General features: G+C 37.2%; 1 protein-coding gene and 1 long non-coding RNA gene across 4 annotated transcripts in view; both read right to left on the reverse strand.

Moving 5' to 3' along the window:
• Positions 1 to 26902, reverse strand: part of PEPD (peptidase D) — a 134451-nt gene that overhangs the window by 56519 nt on the left and 51030 nt on the right. For all 3 annotated transcript variants that reach the window (XR_014571120.1, XM_083794720.1, XM_083794719.1), the window contains one exon: positions 3405 to 3473. Coding sequence is in view for 2 of the 3 variants with exons in the window: in XM_083794720.1 (XP_083650846.1) it covers positions 3405 to 3473 (69 nt within the window). In the remaining variant the exon portion in view is untranslated. The remainder of the gene's footprint in view (positions 1 to 3404; positions 3474 to 26902) is intronic.
• Positions 6486 to 19074, reverse strand: LOC310879862. Its single transcript, XR_014571189.1, has 3 exons — positions 16999 to 19074; positions 15107 to 15168; positions 6486 to 10429 (listed from the first exon to the last, which is right to left on the reverse strand). It is a non-coding gene; the product is annotated as an uncharacterized lncRNA (long non-coding RNA).

Here is a 26902-nt window from a genome sequence, read left to right on the forward strand (position 1 = left end):
GGAGGCAGGGAAGACACTTTAGGAGCAGGGCCACAGAAACTTCACTGCAGTGATGTGTACCCACAAGATAAATGTTGCAGCTAACCAGGAATTGCTTGTAACGGTTGGCTGACTTTCAAGGGGGCTTCAGAACAATTAAAACAACCTCCCTCCTTCCCCCCCTCCAGCACTGGCAAAGCCAACAAGCCTTCCTGTAAAAGCTATTTCTTTTCTTTCCAAGGAGTAACGGTTGAAAGGCCTCGTATCAGAGTGCCAAAGCTGGGGTTTCAAATGAGGTGCTGTGGGGAGGTGCTGACCACGGGGAGCTCCGCTGCCTTCCTGGAGGCCAGCACACCTTCGAAAACCACCACATGTGGGGATGTCAGTGCCTGCCTTCAGGCAGCCCAACTGAAAGATACTACAAGAGTTTTCTACATATCTATTTTTATTCCTTTAATAATTTGCATCTAACTGGTGCCAGACATGTTTGTTGCAGAAAGAATTACGTGAAGCAGCAGAAAAGCTGCAAATTAACACCACTGAGAATGTAAACGGGAGGAAGAGATTCAGATTGCTAGGGAAGGAAAAAACAGGCCTCAAAATACATTTTAAATCAGAAAGCTCTGAAAACGAAGGAGCAGAAGAAAGAAAGAAGAAAAATGTCAGCAATATTTTAAGAACAGAATTAAATTGAGTATCAAACATAAGAAAAAGTGCAGCTATTAGCTCTACATTAAGATCTAAAGAAAAACCAATAGACCATGAACTAAACAAGCAAACTATTTCCATCAGGTTTTAAATAATAGAGTCAATCTAGTGGGAAGCATTAACAGCCTTCTCTCCACTTTTTCATTTAAGAGATTAAATTTTTTAAAGTTGGATTGAAAAAGGAAAAACATATTCAGTAAGTACCCTAACCTTATCCAAAAAGCTTTATTTATGATGATCCTCAGACAGCGAAACATGTTTTATTGGACTGCATTATTTGTAATCACTGGTATCACCTGGTGAGAGCTGTAATCTGCCTAGAGACATCTATCTAGAAGATCTGAACCTACACCTAAGATGGCACAACATCAGGTAGCAGCTGATCACAGCCTCAGTGGTGGTTGCACAGATGTTGGTGCCTTGTCACCAGTGGGTGCCATCCATTGTAGGGTCACAGGATGCACCATGCGTGTAACTTAACCTTTCTTTTCCTCTCTAAAAATGGCTATTTGGTACACTAAGGCACTGCAATGAAAAGTTCATTAGCATTTAAACACTACTATGAAGTCAACACTTTGGAAATTAGTATTAAATATATCCGATTACATTTACCAGTACTACTATTCTTATTTAATTGCACTTATACGACATCTGTTTGCACTTCAAACCACTTACAAGTTGACAATGTTAGAAAGCATTGCTAACTGCAGGACTAACCTAGCTAGGTGATGACCAATAGTAACACTAACACGTGTGTTATTATTCTTAACTGATTGGAGAGTGAATATATAGAAGTGAATACATAAAGCGTACTTGGTCACACCAACTATTCAGTAACTGTCTCCTGAAGAGTGCAAACACTGGACCAAGACAGCAATAAATGCATGCACTCAAAGCGTACCAAGTGATTTCTGCCTGAAATACAGTATTGATTACTCTTGTTTTCTGGTTTAGTGAGCATCTTTCTTAAAACCTGAATAGCAAACATATTTTAATTAAAAACATGATTCTCTTCTATGGAAATTATTATCAGGCCTGTACCTAAAAAGAAAGATCCTGTCAAAATATCACACTTTTAAGTGCTGGGAAAACAACAGAACTCAGCATGAATAGAATAATACACAACTATTCAAAAACCCTAATTGCAAAAGCTATTTTTAATCTCAAATGTAGTTAAGTGTAGTATTTACAATGACATTTTCATAGTAATTAAAAATGCCTATTACTTTTGCCATTATTATGCTAATTGAATTAATCAAATAGATCTACTTTCATTTCATTAAGTCCTAGCCTAAAATGGTTAATTTTATTCATTCTTACTGCATCATTCAGAATATAGCAATTTATTGACAAAGGCCTTTTTACTGTTTTTTGTTTGTTTGTTTGTTTTTAAATCCAGTCTATCTCCACTTTTGACAGTAGTGGTAGGATACAACACCATCTCCCAGCTAAATAACAATAACCCGCCATATCCCAGCAAATCAGGATACTGTTTGGATTTCAAGGCATTTCAAGGTCGCAAAGGGTTTCTACAGGTTTAGCTATATTATCCCTGTTTCTAGCTTCTGCACCCAGATCAGATCCTGCAGCCCAGGTTCTGGTTTGCTGTAAGTAAATGGGAAACCCCTATGGCTGTGGAAAACCGTACACAGAGACAACTTAGCTTTACCATCTCAGCCTGTAACAATACCATAGAGGTGAAGTCTCACTGCAGTGTCACGTTAATTCTCAAGTTACATGATGGTACTTAAAACAGGGAACTTTTTCCAACGATTTAGATGCACAATTTGCCATAAAACTGCTCATACTGCAATTTTGCATATAAATTGGAAAAACTGCATTTACAAATAACCAGTTGAGTAAACAGCAGAAAGAAGCAGAGATGCTAATTGTCCTCATTACCCCCAAATCAATATAATATTATAGTCGTTATCTTAAAAATTATGTTTTACAATAAACCCATGTGAATTCAGGCAAATGCTTGTGCATAGCAGTAGATCCACAAGTGGAGCATATATACCAACAGGTATGCCTCATCTGTCATATATATGTATGACTAGATTTATTCCAGTGAGTAAATAAGATTAATCTCCGCATACAGTAAATAGCTGTCCTTCACACATACCCTACACTGATCTCTTGAAATTCTTTGAAATGTTTTTAAATTCTTAAAAGTGTGTATTTCTACAATTGCAGGGAGAATTTTTATATTATTTTCTCAAATATAACAGCTTCAACACCAGCTGTTCAGCAAGAAGAGAGAGCGAGCATAAAAAACTTCAAAAATTCACCCCTGAAATTTAGTTTTAGTGCACCCTAACATTCTCAAAGAAGTTCGAAAGCGGTATGAAATACTTAAGGTCTAATACTTTTCAAAGAAAGTATTTGTGAACAACAGAGAATAGCTCTAAAGCCCTTCTTCATAACACTGTTTAATAAAAAAGCCAATTGCAGCACAGATGTGAGCATAAATGCAATCTTGGCAGCAACAGCACTCATTGTGGAATCTCTTGAGTCTAGCAGAATCTGTAACTGAGTTATTTCTTTAAGACACAACACTTGCCACCTTCCCTTTGCTTTTCCAGAGGAAACAGTTCAAGACTCACTCTGTTGGCACTCACAAACACATCAGATGCCAAAAAGGAACAATTTTACAAATATCCAGTGGGAAACAGACAATAAACACTGCAATAGCTCGGTATAAACCATCGACTTACCTGCCACAGATGCAAGTGTAGGAAGTATGGCGCATGCCACCTCGAGTATAGCAATAGTGCTGGAAAAGGCTGCAAAGAAAGAAAGATAGTAATTAATAATATATTCAATATGTTCAAAACTACCACAAAACAGGGAGGACAAGTCTTGCTTCAGTACAGCTGTGTTGTGCAAATCTGTGATCTTCCCCTGACCAAACAAGGGGAAAAAAAAAAAATTCAACACAGATCCCACTCCACAAGATAACATTAGCTGAAGTCCCTGACAACCTACAAAGAACACTGCAATACACGAGGGATGGAGAAGGGAAGCAGAGCAGCCGCATGCTCTTGAACATTACTCCTGTTGCAATGACATCCTGTTGGAGGAGCTGTTTGGCCTCAAAAGCACTGAAATATTTTCATCCTTACTGTCAAAGTCCCCTTCACATAAGGGCAGATGTGCCCAGAGCACAATTAATATAGGATTAGGTGCTTTAAGAGCTAAGAGCATATCATGGATTCTTTTATTCTTTTTGAAATATGCTCTAATTACAATCCAATTCCCTTTAATACTGAATGGATTTCAAAAACTCATTTGTTGTAATACTGAAATCATTTCATTAACACAGAGTGATAATGGTGCTTTTCAAAGAACAGAGATGTTGTGATTTTGTCCTTCTGCAGAAGCAATCCACAGAACACAATTCAAGTTCTTTGAAGGATATTAAAGACATTATATGCTTGTAAGTCCAAACCAGATTTTAGAATTACATAAAATGACAGTATTTAAAGAGAAACGAAACAAAACATAGAAATATATCACACATGGAAAAATAAAAGTCTACATTTAAGGGCATATGTATAGGCAGACGCATTTTACAAGATTTCTGCTCAAAATGTTTTGGTTTTACAAGTCAGAAATACTGATTTTTCATTGCCCCAGAAGCCAGTAACTGCAAAGAGTAGGTCAAATGACAGAGGACCTAAGAATAAACTCTGACACAGTGAGAGCATAGCAGAGAGAGAAATAAATTTGGCTAATGAAATGTATCATCTAAATCATCATTTGCTGTGGTGCAGACAGTTCTTCACCAAACAGACATGTCATATGGAGGTGAAGTTACAGGTCTGCTCCTTCCTAGCACACTTGCAGACAAAGTTTATTCTACACAACATGATACTATGCACAAACATTTTGCAAAATAACATATTATACTGTTATATATGTATAGTTATGTTCTAGGAAGTAACTTTTAGCGTATTTATAGACCTTTCACACTAAATGATTGGATAAACTATCTCCTCTAGACAGCAACTTTCAGTAACATTCTAAAGAGCTTTAAAAATGAAATAATGAAGGTTGTAAACATCCTTCCATCATCTCTGATGCAGGGATAGGAGTGTTTATTTTTCCATATGACAACTGATCACATATTCATGGCTGGAATTTATATGAAGCTGTGCAGTAGAGTAACAGTAGTCACCTTTTGCAGTACTCCCAATTAGCAGTAAAAAGTAGTAAATAAATTAAGACAGGCTTCATATAATCCAGCTGTTGCCTGAACTTTATTTCCGATTTCTAAAAAAAGTAAACCTGCCTGTTTCATCAAACATTATGGACTTTCTTTTAAGAGTGAGTAGTTGTAGTTGTTTATGTGATTGAGCTGAAGACAGTGTAACTTTGCCAGGTAACGAGTCTTCTGCTACATGTAGTAAAACTACTCACACTGCCATGAATTTACTTTTTCAGGCTATGACTCATCAGACACATGTTCAAGCAGCTGGCAAGAAATTCATCAGTGCTATCAGAGACAGCTAACATCCTTGTATAACATGTCCAAGATAAGTGAAGGATCGCATATCCCTTTGATGGTAAATGTTGGCTTTTCAAAGCTAAAAGAAGCACAGATGCAGAATTATAGAAGCTGCCAGTACTTTGTAGTTAAAATCCTCATTCCACTGAAGTCAGTGCAGATCCTGCCGCTAAACTTCATTACACCAGGATTTCACTGTCTACATGCTATGAGAATCTTTATCAAAGAATCCAATACAAAAGTGAAAGTCTGAAACAGTTGGATAGCATATCTTTTCAGCTGGTGCTCCACATATATTGCAAATACTGCACCTTGAACTTTGCTTGGTCTATCTGATTGGAGGATACATGTATGTTTAGGCAGTTTTATGTTGGTGCTGGATGCTTTGCCATGAGTTTTTAAAGCAGCCAACACAGATACAAGAGTTAAGGACCTCTTTCTTTTCTCCTTCTTTCATGTGTTTCAAAGCTTTTCTGTCATGTTTTATGCAGTATTTCCCCCGAGGCTGTACATATTACTTATCATACACATACTATCTCACTCATGTATACAGATCAGCCATTGGTGTACTTGCATGTCAGATGTTACCTTTTGAACGCACATCGATTTGTTTGACATGGCATGTTCTTTTCATTGCTTTGAAACAATATTTTTTCCCTTTTTCTTTTTAAATGTAGGAGTACATCCCAGTTTTGATACAAAAAAATACCATAATCTTTAACTGATTGACAGTATTTTTAATGGAGTTTAAAGTTTCAAAAAAACTGTGTGTCTGTGGTTTTTTTTCCCCATTAATTTAAAGAAGAGCGAACCACCCCTCATTTACTCAAGTGTATCTCACATGAGCACTCTTGCCCCCCAACACTTGCAAATTTGCTGAGGTACATTTTCATTTTATCCCCACTGCTCTGCCAAGTCTTGACAACATGGGTTCATCATCATTAGAAGTAAGAGAAAAGCATTTTTGAGATGTTAAGGAATATTGCATACATCCAAACAAACCTCCAAAATGCTTGAAAAATCACTTTCACCGATCCTCCTAAAAAGCCATTGAAGTAAAATCTGCTACAATCTTTCTGACAAATTACACGAACCACTCTGACCAATGATGCTTGTGTCGTAAGATCATCTACAGTCCAGTTTCTGCTGCTGTCTAATGCGTTCTGACAGCTCCAACCAGACCTGTGCCAGGAATGCAAACTGAATCCAATAAAAAAGTTTAATGTTAACAGTTTTCCTAACTTGAATAGATTCATGGAACAAAGGCATTTAAGGCAGGAGGGACAGTAACAATCTATAACGACTTCCCTCACACTTCTTATTTCCAGATATTCCTCATCACTAAAATAAAACATATTCACATATACTCCGCCAAGTGTGATTTTTATTTCCCCAAAGAAGTAAATAAGTAATGTCTAATCTGCATTCTTGTTGTTGGCTCTTCTCAGTCACAACAAATATTCAGACCACCACGTTTTATACTTCTCAACTATTCACTTCCAAAACCAAGATAATTCTAGATCAGGAAGCTTCAACTTCTAAATAAAAATCCAATTAAGTAATGTGGTCTGTGTGCTGCAAAAGAGGTAAAAACTGTAATTGCAGGGAATGCATTAAGTATGAAGAAAAAGAAAGAGAAGGAACAGAAAGTGGTGAGAATATCCAACAAAACACCCAAATTGCCCAATGCATGCCTCAGTGGCATGTCATGATGCTCCTGCTTCCCAAGCTATGCATCCCTGGTAACTACAGAGAGGTGCTGCAGAACAAGGTGAGCTCTTTGGAGTAGAGGAACAGTTCTTCATTCAAACATTTCCTATGACAGATGACCAAAACCTCTAAATAACCCTGCTCATTATTTCCAGACACTGGAGCCACTTCAAGAACACCTGCTGGATACTGGTAGCTCAGAAACTAGTTGGTTTTTTTTTTTAGACTATCAGAGAGATCGGCTGTCATAACTTTCCTTGTGAAGCATACAATACACAGAAGAGTCAAGGACGCTCTTGGGTCAGTACCTCATTAAGATGTTTGTACTGAAAATACATTTATTTATATTTTTTTTTTCCACAAGTGATCACTCACTGGTTTGAGAATGTTTCAGATCCACAATAATTTCCTCAGCGAACCTTTGAGAAAGTTGCTTCCTAATAAAAAGAAACCTTTACACACTTCAAGAATATTATTCTTTCAACATAGCCCTTGAGACTTGCCTTGAAATGCAAGCAGGTGGTTTTGAACTATGAATTGAAACCACAGCAGCTTAAGGGAATTTGGTACAGAACTCGGAGGATTTTCTGTATTTTTTTTATATGAGTACAGTTGCAAGACACAGGTGAATATCTATTAGTTATCTGTGAACTGAATTACTTTTGAATTACAACTATATTGTGCCCTTATGCTTTTGTACAGTGTCAATATCAAGAATAGCCATGAGACAGGCTAAAAAACAAAGCTTTTTTAAAGAATTCATGAAAGGCCAAAACTTCTGAAGCTGTTCTAATTACACCAGGACTGACAGCAATTCTTTTGATCATTTAGACTTATAAGTACCTTCATACAAAGAAGCTGTAAAGCCCAAATAACATGCAATTGCTAAGCCACACTTGAAACAATTTGTTCACGATACCTGAAGTATTTCTACCTAGCACCAAACTAGGCTGGAAGAATTAACTGCACACACAGAAAGAGGAAGTGTCCATTATATGGGGTAGCAGCTGATCAGTGGGTATGTGCTCAAGGTAAGCAATGCTTTGTTTAGTCCCACACTAGACACAGTTAAGGTTCTTAAACACATGGCACTTCCCTTTGTTATACTACTTTCGTAACGTCACTCATTTTCCATGGGCAAATAGATGCTTTAAGGTTTAGCTTATCTAATCCTAATTGCATAGAGTTCACAACACAACACTGCAATATTGCAAAACGTGTCCAAGGTTGTTTCAACGCAAAAAAGTCAGAACTTCATTGTGAGAGAATGAAGAAGGGACGTGAAGAAGAAATACAGGTTACTATTTGCGAGCAAATGGCGGATTAAAGACTTTCATCTGACTAAGCAAAATTAGCACTCTGAGGTTTCTTCTACATCTCAGAGACAACGTCATTAAAGATTTTACAAAGGCAATATTATTATCTAAGTGGTCTATATGACTGGAAATTGCTTAGAATTGAACTTACTGTCCATAAACAACAGGAAAAAAAAATACTTCTCTGCACTGACTTCTAAAACCTAACTATTTATGCTACTTCTGATGATTTTTTTTTGAAATTCAAATCGTTGGCTGGGCTGTTTTGCCATGGAGTGGAGCTGTTGAAGCTTATTATTAGCCAGAAGTACTGAAATCAGCTACACTTTGAAGCATTACAATTTACTATTGCCCTAATTTGTACCATGCACAAGTAGAAATAATGTGAATTTTTTTGAAAAATGCTGATCGTTCCGAATTCCAACATCTAGACTCCATTGTCATTTTTTGTATGTTTTCTTCATCTAAGTTATTTTTATTTATTTTCAGCAAACTCGAGATAGTAATAGGTGCTTAGAAGAGAAAAATGTTATATGAGTTCAGCGGGGACAGAAGAACTGTTACTTTAGTAAGCAGGTATGACATGGAACTAGTAGAATATTAATGTAACTACAGTGCAGAACATCTATTATGAAATAAGGAAAAGCTGTGTAGAAGCAGCATAGAATTGAATGGTCTCACCTTGGTAATCAAAAATTCTTGCTGGTATTTCTAAATGTGCTACTTCTTTCTACTGAAATGGATGACAAGCCAGAACTCTGTAGGAACAGAGGGCAAGATTACCCCCAAATGCAGATATATTTTAGGCATACAAAATGACACAGATCAGAAGGGATGGCATTCCTTCAGGAAAGGAAGCCCACTAAGGCAGAGGCATTTCACCAGCCATTAGTGCTACCTGGAAACCAGAGACACATTAAACAGGAAGTCCATAAATAATACAAACCCCAGCACTGTCACAAATGTCATATATGATTTGCAATGATTGAAGGTAATTGATAATCTCAGTTCAAGAACAGAGAGTTTAGGTGAGGGGTAATTAGCATTTTAATTGTATAATTGGGAATTACAAATTACCTGTCTTACTTAGAGAATAATTGAGGAAATTATATGACATTAATTGATACTTCAGCTTTTTTGAAGAAACTACACAGGTTGGTGATTTTAGAAAAACTGGAATTATATTCTCTCTCTCAGACATTTTCTTTGTTTTTAAATTTCACAGCCATCCTTTTATTACAAAAGCTAACTATTCCATATGAAGCAAGCTTTCTCCCATCACTTTGCAAACCTAAAATTTATTAATAGATTTTTGGACAGGAAGCAAAGAAACAACATGATGCTATGATACAGCAGCAGTTTAATAACGTCTGTGAACTATCTCCCTTTTGCCACCCCAGAGAGATTGATAAGAGTTTCTTCTAACAGCTCTGTTTGAGTATAAATCCAACTTTTTTTTTCTAATATGACGAAAGGGCAAGCATTTTAAAAATGTAGTTTTTAAGAGATTCATATACCTACCTCTACTTGCTTTGTGTTTCATCTAATTCCACACTGATGTGACATTTCTCCACCCCACTCCAGAAATTCATCAAATTATGTACTATCACAGAAGTTCTGCTAACCCATTTCATTACCAACATTCACATGAAAACGTTAGTTACGTAAATGTTTAACGCCATACTCAACTACTTATTTTCCAGAAGCATGGCAAGACAACTGAACAGGTACCCTAAAGACAGGACAGCTGCCGGAGTGTGCTGTAAACACACCTTTCAATAAGTCAGTCTTGAAAATTACATTCAAGAAGCATTTTAAGAAAGTCTTCAATATGGTTGTCAAATTATTATTTTCACAAAACTCTTTCAACTCTACTTGGAAAATGCATCTGTCATTTGTCAGAAGAGACTTGTCTGCATAAAAAATGGCTGACATAGATTCAAATATTATGACAACTATTGAAATCCTTACAGTTACTGTTTGATAGAAATTAAGCTGATTACGGTATTCATAGTACCAACCTGCACAAATTTAAACATTAATTCTGAAAAACTTGCAAGTAAAGGTGTACATGCCTTTCTTTTCTTTCTTCTTCTTTTTTCTTTCTTTTTTTTTTTTTTTAAAAAAAAAAAGCCTGTACCAGCTTAATCTGCTCCAACTTTGTACTACACAGGTCTCTTCCATAGTTGGCAAGTCTGCAATGGGACTGTTACAGAGATAATACAAGTTATTATTACAAAGGATTTCATTAGAGCTCTAGTGAGTCAAAGAACTACCATTAGGTAACCACAGAAGAAGTAGTACAGGACTGTGATATCACCAAGGCTGCACCTATGATTAGACCATTGCAAATAATGAAATTAAATTGATTAAAGTAATTGTCCCTGCAGCTGATAGAGGTAACAGACTACGTATACAATTCTGGAATCCACTGCGACAGCAAGTGTAACAGACAGTCTTCAACAGCCCTTTGGTTGGGTGGTTCAATATTGGTATCAAGGGAGATCACAGTAGTAGAGCACAAGGTGGAAACCTTGTTATTCTACACTGTGCTAACACCACTTTCTGTATGTTGACTCCCCCTCCTGCCTGCAAGTCTGAAACTCCCCATCCATTGTGTTTAGGTAGCTAACACAGCAGTGTGATCTCTTTGTACAGCAGAAGGGAATTTTAAATGAGTTTTGAACCTTCACCAAACATAAATGGAGAACAGATCCCCACTACCATGCTGCAAAGCAATGATCATTAAGAAGGGTCTCCTTTTCATTTCTTCAACAACTCTGAAGTCCGTGCGCAGCCATGCACATTATAACAATAACAATGTAACAATGCAAAACCAACTTCTGCAGTGGTCTGAATTTCATACTTAATCTAATATTACAGAAAGAGATGGCATGAAATTTTCTTAGTCTCATTGCTCCATTTCCAACTCTAATAATTCTAGATCTCAACTGGCATATTTCAAATTAATTTTTTGTAGTTTAAACCTATTTATCAACAGCTAATTAATGAGGTCTAAATCCTTTGATGACAGAATGATTAAACTGCATTTTAACTAATCCATCTTTAATTAAAATGCTGCCAGCAAACCATTTCTGGATGTGTAAAAAGGACACATTTATAGATGCTCACTCTTTAACTATGCATTATGTAAAGCCAATAATTAGAAGAACTCATGATTTCAATTATATTTTAATTACTGTTACATATAAAACATGCTTTAATAGATGTAATGCAATACATTTTCTTTCTTTACAACCCACTAATCATTCCTATTGGGGTGACAACCAAATAAAGGGAAGTTTAATATATGCACTAGTACAGGAATCTTGTTTTAGCTTTGAGCCAATTCTCTCCATTCCTTCTTTGCAGAAGAAAGGTACTTACTTAATTATCTCCAATCCTAAAACTCAAATGAATCCCTATAAATCCCTGTTAAAACTCTAAAAGGAGATTAGCCGTAACTGACCATAATAAAGATAAATACTTCATCCTTATTATTAAACTTGTATGTCTTCACGATTTGTGAACTCAAAACACAAGGCTACTTAAAACCTGCTAGATAAGGAAAAAAATATAAGGTGACATCCGTACAGATCTTCCTACTTCTCTCCTCTTCTGGTTTTAGGAAACAACATGAGCCAAGAGATGCTCTAATTACTGCAGGTGCCACCAGCTTCATTTACTTAGGGTATCCCTTTTCCTCCATCTGGGAGGGAAGGGCGGTATCACAGAATCGTCTAGGTTGGAAGAGACCTCCAAGATCACCTAGTCCAACCTCTGCCCTAACACTAACAAGTCCTCCACTAAACCATATCACTAAGGGCTACATCTAAACGTCTTTTAAAGACCTCCAGGGATGGTGACTCCACCACCTCCCTGGGCAGCCCATTCCAATGCCTAACAACCCTTTCAGTAAAGAAGTTCTTCCTAACATCCAACCTAAACCTCCCCTGGCGCAACTTTAGCCCATTCCCCCTCGTCCTGTCACCAGGCACGTGGGAGAACAGACCAACCCCCACCTCTCTACAGCCTCCTTTAAGGTACCTATAGAGAGCGACGAGGTCTCCCCTGAGCCTCCTCTTCTCGAGGCTAAACAACCCCAGCTCCCTCAGCCGCTCCTCGTAAGACTTGTTCTCCATACCCCTCACCAGCTTCGTTGCCCTAAATATCACAATGTGATCATGACAGCCAGCTCCTTCTTGTCTGCATTAATGGGAGGCTGAGATGTGAAAATGATGGAAGTTAAACTGTTCTTTGCTATGACTAATTCAGTTTTTAATGCAAATACGGAACAAATTATTTCCTTCTGAATAATGGAGTGTACAGATAGTTGGTCAGGAACACTCAATATCCTGTAGTAATCCAGCCTTCAAAATTGCATGTTATTACAATAGGTATTTTTTGCTGAGACAACCTAACATTCAATAAATTACAGCTATTAAATATGTTTCTAAACTCTGCATGTTCCAAGTAGTAGTTTCACAGAGTAAATTCAGCCTTAGGGTTTCACTGCTTTCAGTGATCTGAATCTGGCATGAGGAAACTTAATAAGCTTATAGAAGAAACCTGGTTAATTTACCCATTAAATTGTATTTTACAAATAATCCAAAAATACACATTAGTTTATTTTTACTGGCTCAGACATATTAAATTTAATTTTCATAAGCTGATTTCTACTGTTTGGGTAAATTAATGAAATTGTTGGGTTTTCTTCAAGTTTTTACATTAACAAATGTTGATAGTACAATGTTTTCACATCACAGGCACCTATGATGAGGTCATTGAACGTAAGGATATTAAAATGCACAAGACTTAACGTGCTGCTTAGTTTGATTTATATGTATCCTCTCATTTCCTTTTTGTCTATTCCTGTTTATAGATCAAACTCTTGGCAGCAGGGACTACATTTTACTTCTTTAAAAAATGCACTGCACATTTATATCCCAATAAATAACAGAAACAACAGATTACTGTGAAGAATATATAACTATCTCTTCAAAAGAACATGCCTGGAAAGGTCATTTTGAATATTTAAGTATTCATACTTAACAGATGTGAGGAATAAATGCTGTTGTGGCAATGTGCTCTACCAAGGTTTATCAAAAACACTCCTTACTTTTTAAAAGATTACAATAGACATACCCTGAAGAAAAAACACTCTCAATTTTATTACATATAGCATACAATTGCTGTTCCAACACTTCATATCACCTGTCGTCCTAACCAGGATGCTGTTCTTACTGTTTCTTATAGTGCCTCCCAGTATGTGGCCATGAACATATATATTTAATGACAGCATGTACAATCATATTAAATGAGAAATATTCTAGAAGAAATATTCTAGCTGTTAGAGAAGTGCTCAGGAAGGACAGCAATAAGGCCAATACCAGAAATAGAAATAACATTATGATAGATATAGATATATGGAGAGCAGAAAGCAACTCCTTGTCTTATTTACAATTTAGTTTCCTGGTGTATTTAAATGCTAACTATAGTAAGCACTATTGCTTGAAGATGCAGTTCTGGACAGTAAGTGTTGACTTCCTTCTCTAAAAGGCTTGCTACTAAAGCAAGAACAGAGCACACAAATGCCAGCTGCATACCTGCTTTCACTCTGGGTAAGCCTAGCACACCGGTAACGTAGAAAGGGAGAAGATTCTCATTTGCTGCAGAGGATACTTTGCAAGACTCATGCCAGTTAGTTTTAGTTCCCAGAACGCAGAACCCTGAAACACCTCCTGGCTGTCCCATACACTTTCTGGAGTAGCACACCACCTTGCTGCTTCACTAGCAGAAACAATGCAACTAAACATTGAAAACCTGTATTCCATCTAATTAACTCCAGAGTATTACTGAACTTTTCTTCAAATTGCAGTTTCCTTTGTAGACCAAGAAATCAACAGCAACCCACTGCCTCCCAGCATCCTAGAGTAAGATGACGTGTTTGGTTGGGTCTGTTCTCAGATACTACGTCGTCAAAGAAAACCAAAGTTTTCCTGGCTTGTGCAGATAAATGACAGATCATAGATGTCCTTCTCTAATCTTTCTGTCCATGTTTCAAGGGTCCTGGTCATATAAAGTGAGTGAATAGCTGCCCAGAGGACTACACCATTTACCACAAATTACTTCTTTATGGAAGAATCAATTTTATAGTCTCCTGAATTTCAAACACTTGCCTCTTCAATCCAGTGGAATTACTCTTTTGAGAGCCAAGCCTGAGATAGATGACTCCAAGGATCTACTCTTGGGGCTATGAAGTATCTGTTATAAAAATCTAGAGAGGACTTATAAGTCTTTGAAAAAGACTCAGAGTAAAGAAAACATGTATCAACACTTTAACATTATATGACTAGAAGTGTCCAGATTAATCTGTTGAGCCTCCAATAACCTTCTGTCCCAACAGACTAGGAAGCTAAATTCAAGTTGGTCTGGTAGAACAGAAACAGAAAGCTTTTTCAAGGGACAGAGGAGGCTACGTTCCCCTGCAAACTCCCCTGGAAACTCCAACATACCTCTTTTTCTGCTCATTCAGGGAGAACTTTACAAAGCTGAATTCATGAGAATATAGTTTCAAAACCACGTTAACTAATTCCAGCTCCTGCGAACTCTCGGCCTATATACCACTTTCAAAGCAACTACTGTTACCAGGTATGGGGAATAAAATGGAATGCATTCAGTAGAGGTAATTCTAAAGGAGCTGTGAAGCACTTGCTTCCCTCCATACTGAGTCTGAAGCACAAATCCATAATACTGATCATGGTTCCCTTGGTCCACACTGCCAAGTAGGAATCATCATTCAGGTGAAAGCAAGAGAAACTATAGCCTCAACAGAACTTTCAACAATTTAAGCTGTCATGCAAGGCTTGACAAATCCACTTACCTGCTCATAAGCAACACAGAGAAAATTGCCCAGCTCACTGCTCATCAGTTTCTGCAGATCTACTGCTTTTATCAAAAAGAATTAAAACCATACGGATTAGGAAGATGACATCAACCAACTATAAACAAGCGTTAACATTTTACTGCATGTCTAAAACTCTGAGGATGTTTCAGTTACTCCACTCCTGGCATTGCAGAGCCTCCACTAGCAGTAAATAAAACAAATTCCACTACTTGGCCAACAGTGCAATTTTTGGATCTGTCCGAAAAAAAAGAAAACGTTTTGTCCTCATGCTGCATATATATGTTGGGCTTGAAACTGCTTGTGTCAAGATGTGAAACTGCACAACAAGGCTGTATCTGCTTGGAGGCACAGTCATGCTTTTGGACCAAAATGGCATCATCTATTCTCCTCCTATAGAAGATTTATTACCCACCAAACACGTCTCCTTCTCCCTGAAGAAAGATGAAGGCAAGCAGGAAAACAGGGCAACATGGAGGCAGTACGTGCAGGACAACAACTCCAAGACTAGCCCCACAAGGTCTATTGTGCTCCCTGATGGTGTAAAACTAACAAGCAACCACAGCCCTGAAGACAGCGGAAAAAATCTACATAGTCACACTGCCTTAAAGCACGCCCCAGAGTGCAGTGTCATGTCCAAGCAGCCATGGTTTGATCTATAGAAATTCTCAACGCTTATTTCTTGCCTTGCAAATCTCTGCAACAGGGATTTGAGCAGCTCCAACAGACGGCCCTGAATGCCTACCAGCTATGGGCAGTGGTTCTGACAGGAATATAAAAAGCGTTTTAAATCCTTCCTCATTCAGATGGCAATTATCCTTTTACTAATATATTATACTCTTTACCTCCCTCTGGAGAGAGGTAACCCTTTTCCACTAAGCTTATGAGATATAAACAGAAACACAGGTTTTATCTGCCATTCCTTGCTGATAGGATCAGATGAGACCAGCGCCAAAACCTCCACATACAGGTTACAGGAACAGCCCCGCTTACCATCAGATTCAAAAACAGTCTCCACAAACACAAGGCAAAACAATCTAGTGCATACCTTGAGTGCCAGACAGAGCCAAGACCAGGGAGGACATTAGAAGAGCGGGACGTGTTGCTGAAGATGAAGGTGCAGCAGGGAGCAGTGAGGCCTGGCCCAGGAGAGCTGGGAGCTGAGCACGACAGCGTAGCCATCTTGCCAGTATGGGCACCCCGATCCCACGCACCCATGGGATGCCAGCAAGGCCTGCAGAGGGTGACTAGGGACAGACAGAGCTCAGGGATCGCCAACAAGGAGAAGCAACCACATCTTTCCCAAATCACGAGCAGAAGATTGAGCAAGAGGCAAGAAGCAGACAGCACGGCTGTGAGTTCTCCTCACAGGAGGAGCGAGCACACGTGGGCACTGGAGTTTCTCTGAACTTACGCTTAACTTCCACAGGCCCTTACTTAGGAAAGTGTTTGCCAAAATAAGCTGGTTTTCCACTGATTTCCTAAACAGGTAGAATTCACCATTTCCCTTGTTTCTTACCACAGCTTTTCTGTGAATTTGTCCAGCTTCACCATACAGCCAACAAGCATGTAGGGGCTTCTTGTTTAGGTGCACAAGTAGCCCCCAGCAGTACATGTACATTGTTCAGATCACTTAAACCTTGCTGAAGGTAAACACAAGACACTCTTTAAAGGATTGATTTTAAAGGAGGCACTTTATAGCATTTACCAAATGACTATACTTGCATAGTTGCGTGTATAGGCACTCTTATTTCTCAAGAAAAAACTGTTCACTTTGCATCCTTTTCAAAATGGAGCTGACATTACAATACTACTTTTTACACAGACATCAGACACAGAGGTAGTATATAGAGAGAATTCAAAAAAGTTACCTTGGACTAGATTCATTCCCTGAGGTAATAAAGCCTTTGTTCTGATGCATATGTAAAAATCTCATTAGCTCTTTGAGAGAATTTCACTATACAGAGGATATGTTCAGTTGTTTGCAAGCTCTCATTTCTGAATTATTTCCAGATCACAAGTCCAGTGTTCTGTAGCTTTCATCTAAATTCTTTCTTCTATAACTTATGACCTCTCTCTTGTCTATAATTAAAAACATTTTGTATTAATAAGCTCAGCTGATCAAATGATACAGATCTTACAGCTTTAACCTTCCCATAATTTTGATAGCCTACATCTATATGATTTACTGGGATCTAGAAATTACCTCTGATCATTCAAACACCATCAGATTTAAAATCAACTCCCCTGTAACCCTATTTGTTGGGCAAAAAAGCAAAAGCCCACGCATTAGAAAATGACTTGTTCCTGACAACTACTTCTGTCAGTTAGCCAGTTTTTAATCCACTTGATGTGTACCTTATTAATATTGTATACAACTAATCAGAATGTCGGGTGATAGTAAGTCATATGCATTACAGAAGGCTAAGTATATTACAGCCATGGAGTTAACTATCAACTAAATGTAATCTAATTAAAAAAATTAAATCCAGGGTTCTTTAATAGGATGTCCTCCATAAAATCACATTAACTCAAATGAAATAAACACTTCTCCTCCACTACTGGAACTTGTATCAGTATTGCCGGTGTTGTCAAATAAGCTTCCTTCATCAGGAACTCAACTGGGCATCTTCCATAGCCACATTTTGCGCTTAATGGTTGCTCACCTTCCCCCTGCCCCAACTGGAAATCAGAACAGGATGATCAGATTTAAATGTTAAATTAATATTTAATATATTAAATAATAAATATCTTCTATATTGCATACATATATTGATTTTAAAATAGCTAGGAAACAGCAACAGCAAACAAAGATCATTCATTTTCTTAAGACACCAGAGAAGTGGCTGAGTCACCATCCCTGGAGGTATTCAAAAGACGTGTAGATGTGGTGCGTAGGGACATGGCTTAGTGGTACACTTGGCAGTGCTACATTAACTTGGACTTGATGATCTTAGAGGTCTTTTCCAACCTAATGATTCTATGATTCTAAATGTGTAGATTTTAAAATGTGCAGTTTTTCTACTTTTAAGACTCTTATTTCTTCCCTGGTGAATGTAGTATTAGTATTTAGTGAGATTTGTCTGCATCATGGATTCGTTTAATAAAGTGAATCATTAAATGATTTTTATATTCAAGAATATAAATGTGATATATTAAAGCAATTGATAATTAAAAAGCTCATTTTAATTCTTCATTTTTCAAAGTAAAATTGTATTTTTAAAGGATTACTTGTTTAACTACAGCTGTCAGTTGGCTGGTAATTCCACCAAACAAATGACCTTTCCCCTTCTTTTTGAGTTCAGTTACTTTTATTTGTCCCCAAGTATTCAGCAGAAACCAGTCACATCAATAAAAAAATGTCAATTTTGATCTGCCTCATGAGATGTAACAGCTCCAGATAGATTTTCAGTCAGAAGGGTGACTAGAACAGCTATTATTAATGGCCATTAGAGAAAGCGGCAGAACCAGAAGACAGCTCCCTAGATTTAGACCCGATCAGTGGACACTGTACGCAGACAGGCCTTCCAGCACTGTAAATAACTTTAAAACTCTACCTTGCAGTTGAACTCTCTCCGCTGTCAGAATTGGTTAGGCCGCATCACATGTGAGATGATCTAAAGCAAAGTGACTAGCACTCTGCTGAACTGCTAAGTGCATATAGCTTATCATAATAAATTAGAATTACTTAACATGGGTATTTGAGCAAAGGTCTACACGAATGAGTGAGGTAAAGGAGACTGTTGACATAGTACTAATCAGAAAATCACTGCAGGAAAGGAGGAAACACAGAAGCTTTGCTAGAGGTAGCCCTGGCTTTTAAATATCATTTTCTGCTTCACCTTTGTCCTGTCAAATCGTTCTTCAGTTTTATGCCATCTGTACAAAAAATGGCCTAGTAGAAGAGGTAATTTTTAACTAGGCAGACACCCCAGCTTCATCATAGGCAGAGCCCAGTTTTCATGAACCAATAATATCATTCATATTAAGAACCAAAGCAAAACTTTATAATTAAGATGTTGTGCATCACCTCCTGTTTTTGTGTAACAAAAACATGTAGCAATCATGATAGAATTTATATTTTGTTTTCATTTCATATTTCTTTCACAACATTTCTACACATTTGCCACCATCTAGCTCTAAACAACAACATATTTAAACCCCATACAATGTACAGCAATATAAAACCAAAAAGGTCTCCGAACCCAAGTAAACTTAACCCAAATAACTATTGGAGAAGTGCTCAAGCAAACACAGAAATATTGCCATTTACTCTTAAGCTCTGAACATATTAAAACGTTTGCTATGTTTCCCTTGCTGTTCTATGAAATTCCAGGTTTGCATTTTGCAACACCATAGCGTTCATAAGGAGATAGCTTATGTACACCTGTTTCTATGGAGCCGTACAACTGAGCTAAGCTGAAACAGGACTAATCATGATCATGAACAGCTGCCATCATGAACTCAAGAACCCATATACAGCAATGCCATAGGTCACACAAGAAGACTGCGTCATCTATTCTGTGTTGCACCAGAGGTCTTGGATGCAACAACCCCCAGCACGATTCTGCTGTGGGGCAACAACCTGTTTTCTTTTCCCATTGTGCAAGCAATGGGAAAAGCACTTTTACTCAAGCATTTCATGCATTTATGTTAATTACTACTATGAACTTCAACAGATATAGAACTTCATGCAACTTTCTTCTAGATGCAGAATTCTGCTCAGGACAGGAGGCAAAAACAGAAGACCTGCATGGTGAACCTATGCTGCTGGACACTGGTTTCTTCAACGTGGGATTATTAGACAGGCTTTTAAATCAAGACTGGATTAGAAGATTCAACGTCATTTCAGAAAGCATCTAAGTATCTTGGAAATGTAAGTCCCCACTCCCAAAATACTAAATCATTGATTCATACCGTATCCAATAGGATAGAGCTGCCCTTAAAAATCTGGCCTTTAAAGTTTAAATTCTACTGAAAAGGCACTATAGAAGCAGGACTACAGGACTCTTGAAAATTGAAACCACTGTCCTTACTTACATTAGCAGCAGCACCATGATAATTTAAGCTGAAAGAAATCCAATATATTTTTTGCTATCTAGCCTTACTTTTCCTTTCCTGTTAGCTTGGACAATGAAAACAGATGGGTCCATTTCACTCGCAGCTTCTCATGCACCAGGTGAACTTGCAACCACCAGCCCCTAACAGCCCACACCTGCCTTTGGGAAAGCACACGTTCTTCCCATTTCTTCAAGCAACTGAATTATTTCTACCCATCTTCATTAGAAAAACTGGGAATGGAGAAGCTTATGGATAACATTTTAAAATTAGGACGACTCTGTGGTAAGACAACATTTAATTTCTCTGTTTAGATTTCTAGTAATTGCAACTGAAAAGACACATTTGTTAAAATACACATAAATATCTAAATAAATTGCAGTTCCAGAAACTATTTTAATTACTTTCCTACAAAATAATCAATGCAATAAAAGCTCCTCAAATTGCTACAAGTTCTTTTCCAAGTATACAAATACTCAATTTGCATCTTCATAATCTTTGCTAGTCAAAACAAGAGTAAGGCATACAAAGCTGCTTAAAAGTGATATTTTTCCCCCATACTATTATTTATAGAATGCATTTTACCGTGTTTCTCTTCACTAAGTTTTCTACATAGTCTTGCAACGTTCATTTACAAATACTCATCTCCTTGAGGTAAAATGAGTTTCACCTGTTTATTCCAGCTGCTTTCAGTACCTACAGCAATTACTATGTTAGGGTGAACTGTAATTTAGAGACTAGCCAGACTAGTTAGTCTTCCTACTTCTTCATTTACCAAATATTTCATTTTGTTCTCCTTATATTCACTGTGTTAAGAATATTTAAAAACAAGTCTACTGCTCCTTTCATTAGAAATTTCCTGAGTTGAATTCTGTTTTTGTTGTTTGTTTTACCTCATAATGACCAACAACAACAAAAGCTTATAAGAAAAGCGAGCCTGATTAGTTTAACAGAAAACTGGAATTCAACCTTAACACACTGAAAAAGTAGAACTGTGGAAGCTGTATATTGCATTTGAAAGGAAAGCAGGTCTTAGGGGTGGCTTCTGAAGCACATTCGAGTATTATCTCAGAGCACCAACATATCCAGTTGAGTCCACCAATTTGCTGCTCTAGGTACTGTATGGAGAATTAGAGCTTCTGTTCCAGCTACACAGAGAAAAGAAACAACAAAAAGAGACATTTTAGCATCTCCTGGCAGAGTTCAGCACAGAGACACTTTTTTTTAACTTCTAGCCCAGGCCTTAGCCCCTGGATATGCTGATCCCAGCCCGAGCAGGTCAGGTTGGCAGTGTCTCAACTGGTAGCTTTCTTGATTTATTAGATGAGCATTTATTATAATCTGGTTTTCTATTCTGTTCCCATTTAGTAACAGCTGTGCAGGACAAGTTCATCTACCCCCATTAATAAATTATCTGTTTTAATAGTATTAAATAAATATTTTCACACCACAGGATGTATAAGGGGCATTGCCTTCATAAGGCTATAATGCACTGCCAAGCTGGCACATACTGATGCTTTCATGCACTCACACATAGAACAACACTCCTTAGCCTCAGAGAAAGCCATATGTTTAGTCCAAAAAGTAATTCATTTACTAAGGACTCTCAAGTGCAATAAATCCTTAAATAGGGAATACCACTTCACTCTAAAAAAATAAATCACATACTATTTCCTAGTTGGAAGAAGATAAAGCATACAATATTCTACAAGCTACCTACTTTTATTGAGAATATAATCATATCTGTGAAATCAGGCACGTACAGCTCCTGAGTTTGTTATCTACAACTACCAAACTACTTCTCTGTGAACGTTCTTTGACTAAAGAAGAATAAACAAACATGCAAACAAGTAACTGCTTACAAACCTGATGAAATCTTAGCAACTTCTCACACTGCCAGAAGTAAAATGTCATCCTTGAGCTTCCCATTCCCCACTCTCCTTTCCCCAAAGCCCTGTTAACTGGTTTTGGTTTTAATCTGGTTTTGTTTTTACATCTTCTTGATTTACCCTCCACTGAACTTTTCCAGTAACAGAGTTCACGCAGAGCCTTTGTGGATTCTTTGTTCACTAAAGAATATGTTTGTATTTTCTTGTATTTGCTACTAGGTTTAGTAGCCTTATAAGCACCTATCTTCCCTAATACCTCTGATCTTCTGTATCTTTCAGCAAAGTCTCTTCTTCATCGTTCATTCTGACTCAGAGCAGCATTCACTTTCTCTAATCACTCTGAAAATCAAGACCTCTGAATGTGATTATAGATACTGTTTTTTTATTGCCCAGATTTTTAAGACAACAGATGAGAACAACATACCAAATCCCCACTAAATCTTTGCATGCTGCCGAGGCATTTTCCTGCAATATACTGTTCCCATTTGTATTCACTTATTCTGAAACCTGAGGTGTGCTGTTTTGTATTCCTCATTCCAGGGGCCCTAACCACTGTGGTACAAGAAAAAAAAACAAACAGTGATCCCAGGTCAGGTATGACAAACAAATATTTTTTGGCAGAACAAAGACGCATGTAACAAATCCTATGATAGGAGTGATGTACTGTGGCAAAGGCCTCTTAGTATCTCATCTAATTCTCAATATACCTAAAAATAATGTAATCAGCCAACATCCAGGGATATGCTTTTAAAACACCCATGTCACCATTTCCACTGTGCTGGCTTCTACTTCACTGCTGCAGCAGCGTGCATTTAGCAGCTGTGGCCTGCCTTCTCCTAGTTACTGACATGCAGTTTAAAACAACAAGAGCAACCTTAATAATGTCACTTTTGGCACTTCTTTTTCCTGTCTTTAAACAAACTATCAGGAATCAATGTTGCTGTGTTTCACATAACAAATTGAACTTCACAGGGAGCAATTCAGCCTGATTATCTAAACCTTGTGGGGAGCATTAAAAATAATTGAGGCATCAGGAAATCAAGGTGCTTTTCAATGCAACTAGTAATCCCTGGAAAATTGTGAATATCAGATATTCTACATTCTTACAATGCTCTTTTGCCCCATAATCCTAAAATTTATTACAGAATATACTCCTCATCCACTATCCAGTGAGACAGGTAAATCCTGTCCATAATACTGGGAGGAGTCCAGAGGTGCAAAGCAGAGCATCTTCAAGGGATTTTTGTTCATTTTAGAGGGTAGTGGAAGAAACATGGACTTTTACCAGGAAAACAAGCCTCCTCCCTCCTCTTAGATGACAATGTTCAGCTGAGAAGGACCAAGGTGCTGGTTAGACACTGCTCTAAGTCCAAAAATTTCACCCTAACAGAGAGGAAAAACCAACATAACTCCTAGAGTGAGCAGGCAGAGTTGAACTTTAATAACTGATCATAAAAGGCAAAACAAAGTGGGATTTTCCTTCTCACCTCTGCAGATACAGATGTTTAAGATTTTTCTTAATTTTCTGCCAGCTTGCATGTAGATCAGGAGATAAATAAGAAACAGTGGATCTTCTTGATAAAATTTTGGCAAAGTTATTGTGTTCTCTTCTCAAAACTGCAACTGTACGACTAGGACTGCAAGGACCTTCAGAAGCCACTAATAACCCCACAGGACACTGCCCACTCCAGCAGCCTTTTAACAGAGACTGATTTTATACCTGTAATTGTAGGTCCCGAGGCTGCTAAATCCCCTAAGACACTGTGCTCCAGTAAAGCAAAAAGAGTGTGCGTGTACATGCGTGTGTGCATATGTATATACAAACTCCATAAACTGAAATACAAATATTTTAAATATACATCAAACCTGACTAAAGTATTCAAACTTCATTCTTCTTTCCTCCACACAGCCTGATTCAATCACACCTTTCAGACTTTGCATGATCTGTATTTGCAATAACTTCACCAATGATAAAAATGCATTTTGGAGGCTAACTAGTGGCCTTTTAAAAATAACAGTATTTCTTTAAAAAATAACAGTAAATGTATTTTGAAATAACATTATATGTTAAATTTTCCCTGCAATAGCATATATTTAAAACAAAATATATAACAAAATATATTCAGTCCAGCATCCAATATGATTTAACATTTTTAGAGCAAATGACTTGCAAGACAATAATTTGAAGTTTTTGTTCAAGAAAACTTCATTCCTTTCAAAATAATTCTTTGGACAGTCACATCAGACCATTCTTTCACAGCATGAGCGTGTCAAGGCCAACATTTTTTGCCGAGTCTTTTGCATAAGATCAATTCTGTATTGAAAAAAATACATTTTTTCCCTCAGTTCTTAAAAGCTTTCTTTTTATGTTATTACATATAAATGTTCCTCAGCATAGATTGAAAGCTTACATTGTTAAAAAAAAAACAAAAAAACAAAACAAAAAAAAAAAAACACAAAAAAAAAACCCTTAAACCAGCATTACCATGCAGGGATTCTAAGTATATTGTGGAGAGGCACACTTCTAGGGAGTTTAAACAGATGCTTTGTTATAACAGTACAAATCAGTAAGACCAGTGGCTTTAAAAAAAGTATTCTTATTAGCAGTATACTGTAGGAATATTACTTTCATCTAAACCATGCGCCAACTTACCCTACAAGTAAATTTCAACCTCATAAAATTGTCAAAATTGTATCCCTTAGGAACAACAAAAAAGTTTGATTCGCATGCAGTTTCTGTATTGTAAAATATTTCATATTTTATTTCTCCTATGTAAAGTGTAATAGGCTACGTAATTTGATTTACACTTTGGGGATCTGATACATCTATTAACATGTAAAAGAGTGCACCAAATATTTCACAGTTTATGCTCCAAGTTTCAAGTATTCTTGATGGTAGAATAACAAACGGGTGCAGGCAAGTAAGCATTGAAAACAAACACAACAACAAAGAATTGTCTGCTGACAATTGCCTGCCTAAATCATAAGAGAGCAAAGCAGGAACCACGCTGTGGAAACATTAATAGCTGACAGACCAAAAAAAATTAGACAGCTTCCTAATGAAGCGGTAGCTTTCTAGTATTGGGAGTGGGGAAACAGATTCATTCATGCCTATACTATCTTCTATATTAAAATTAATATTGCTATGTATATTGAGAAACAAAACTGAGAAATGCTGTTTTTTTTAACAAATCATAATTAATTTGAAATATGAAAAGCAAATAACACTAGCTAGGTTGTTACTATGAATGAAAACCTTATCTGAGTTTGCAAGTTACTAGTTTTGGAAATGAACATCATACATGCAGTTAGTAGCCACATTTTTAAAAATCCCCCACAAATCCTATTCAAAAGTCACATCTGTTTCTTATCAGAAGTCTGTCACATGCACTAAAAGCCCTGAAATTATGTACATGTTAATACAGCAACAATGCCATTGACAGCACTCTGTACACACTACAGGAATGAAACCCATACTTTTGACCAAATCTCTCAATTTTTCAGATCATTAAAATACAAGTTCTCTGGATTTTAGTAGTAAACAAACTGTTTTGAATAGTGGAAAAAACTGCCATAAAGCACATTTAAACTTTAAGATCGAAAAAATCCACTCTTCATTACGTCCAAGTTGTTACTAATGCACAAAAAAGCCTGCGCATGTGAATAGCAAATCTCCAGATCCCCAAACAATAGTATTGCCCCACTAGCTATAAAAATGACAAACTACATCCACAGTCACAGTACACCCAAACTCTGTAACAGATTAGATTTAAAATTGTGCAATGCCCTGAGGTAGCTATTAGTCTTTCAACTCAAGTGTCAACTTCACACAAATTAATGACCAAGCAGTCTCAACCAAATACTGTCTTGACAATTATAAACTGCATTCCCAAATCCAAATTCCAGTGCAATACTCCTAAGTTTTCTGAACTGTATTGATTTACTTGGGGAAAAAAAAATACTCTTGCATGTGATTCTCAAAATGTTCTGCAAGCTATCACATCCACTTCACCGGCCAATTCTTTAATGAAAGACACATAGTGGAGATGAAAGAAAAGGAGATCAGAGCAGGAATTTGATGTACAAGAGCTGAAAGTAACATCACAGATACAACCCTTGTCAAATTCTTCCAACTACACCAGTCTACACATAATCTATAGTTAAGATGAAACTGAATTTTCTCCAAGAACCAGCATGATGTGAACCATATCTCAGCTTGAATCTACAAAGGAATTGGCCAATAGTTTAGATTTTGCACACTATCACTCATTTTCAGCACACATACTTGGAATTAGAGAAGACAAGTAAGCAGACTAACAACTAATTGTATGGCCCTTCCCTTTCCCTTGGAGGTTTATTTTTTTCTCTTCAAAGCTTTATAGATTGATAGCAAAGCCATGGTGTAAATCAAAAGAAAGCCACTACTCATTACCTACTTAGAATTTCCTGGGCCCTTACCATGAAGCTATTTCTCTGCTGTTTGATCTCTAAGCCACTGGCAAGGTCTACAAGCACACCACCTATCCTGGCAGCTGATGCTTATTTTTTCCCAGATCCCTTTTCAGCAGCTAGATGAATTTCCACTTCTTCCAGTTCTACAGAGAACCGCCAAGATAAATGATCCATGGACACAAAATACTTGTTCAAGAAGGAAAAAAAAAAAAGGTAAGAAAGAAAACAAGATATGTAAAACCAGCTAAGAGTAACTCACACAAGAAAATGGAGTGCAAGGTCTGCTGGTGTAGACTAATATGCACAGTTGTGATTGGCCTCTGTGCCATCTAAAACAGTAAGTAATGGTTTTGTTTATTTGTTTGTTTGTTTCAGG

The sequence above is a fragment of the Anser anser genome (assembly GCF_964211835.1).
Source record: "Anser anser genome assembly, chromosome: 11".
NCBI classification, from domain to species: Eukaryota; Metazoa; Chordata; class Aves; order Anseriformes; family Anatidae; genus Anser; species Anser anser.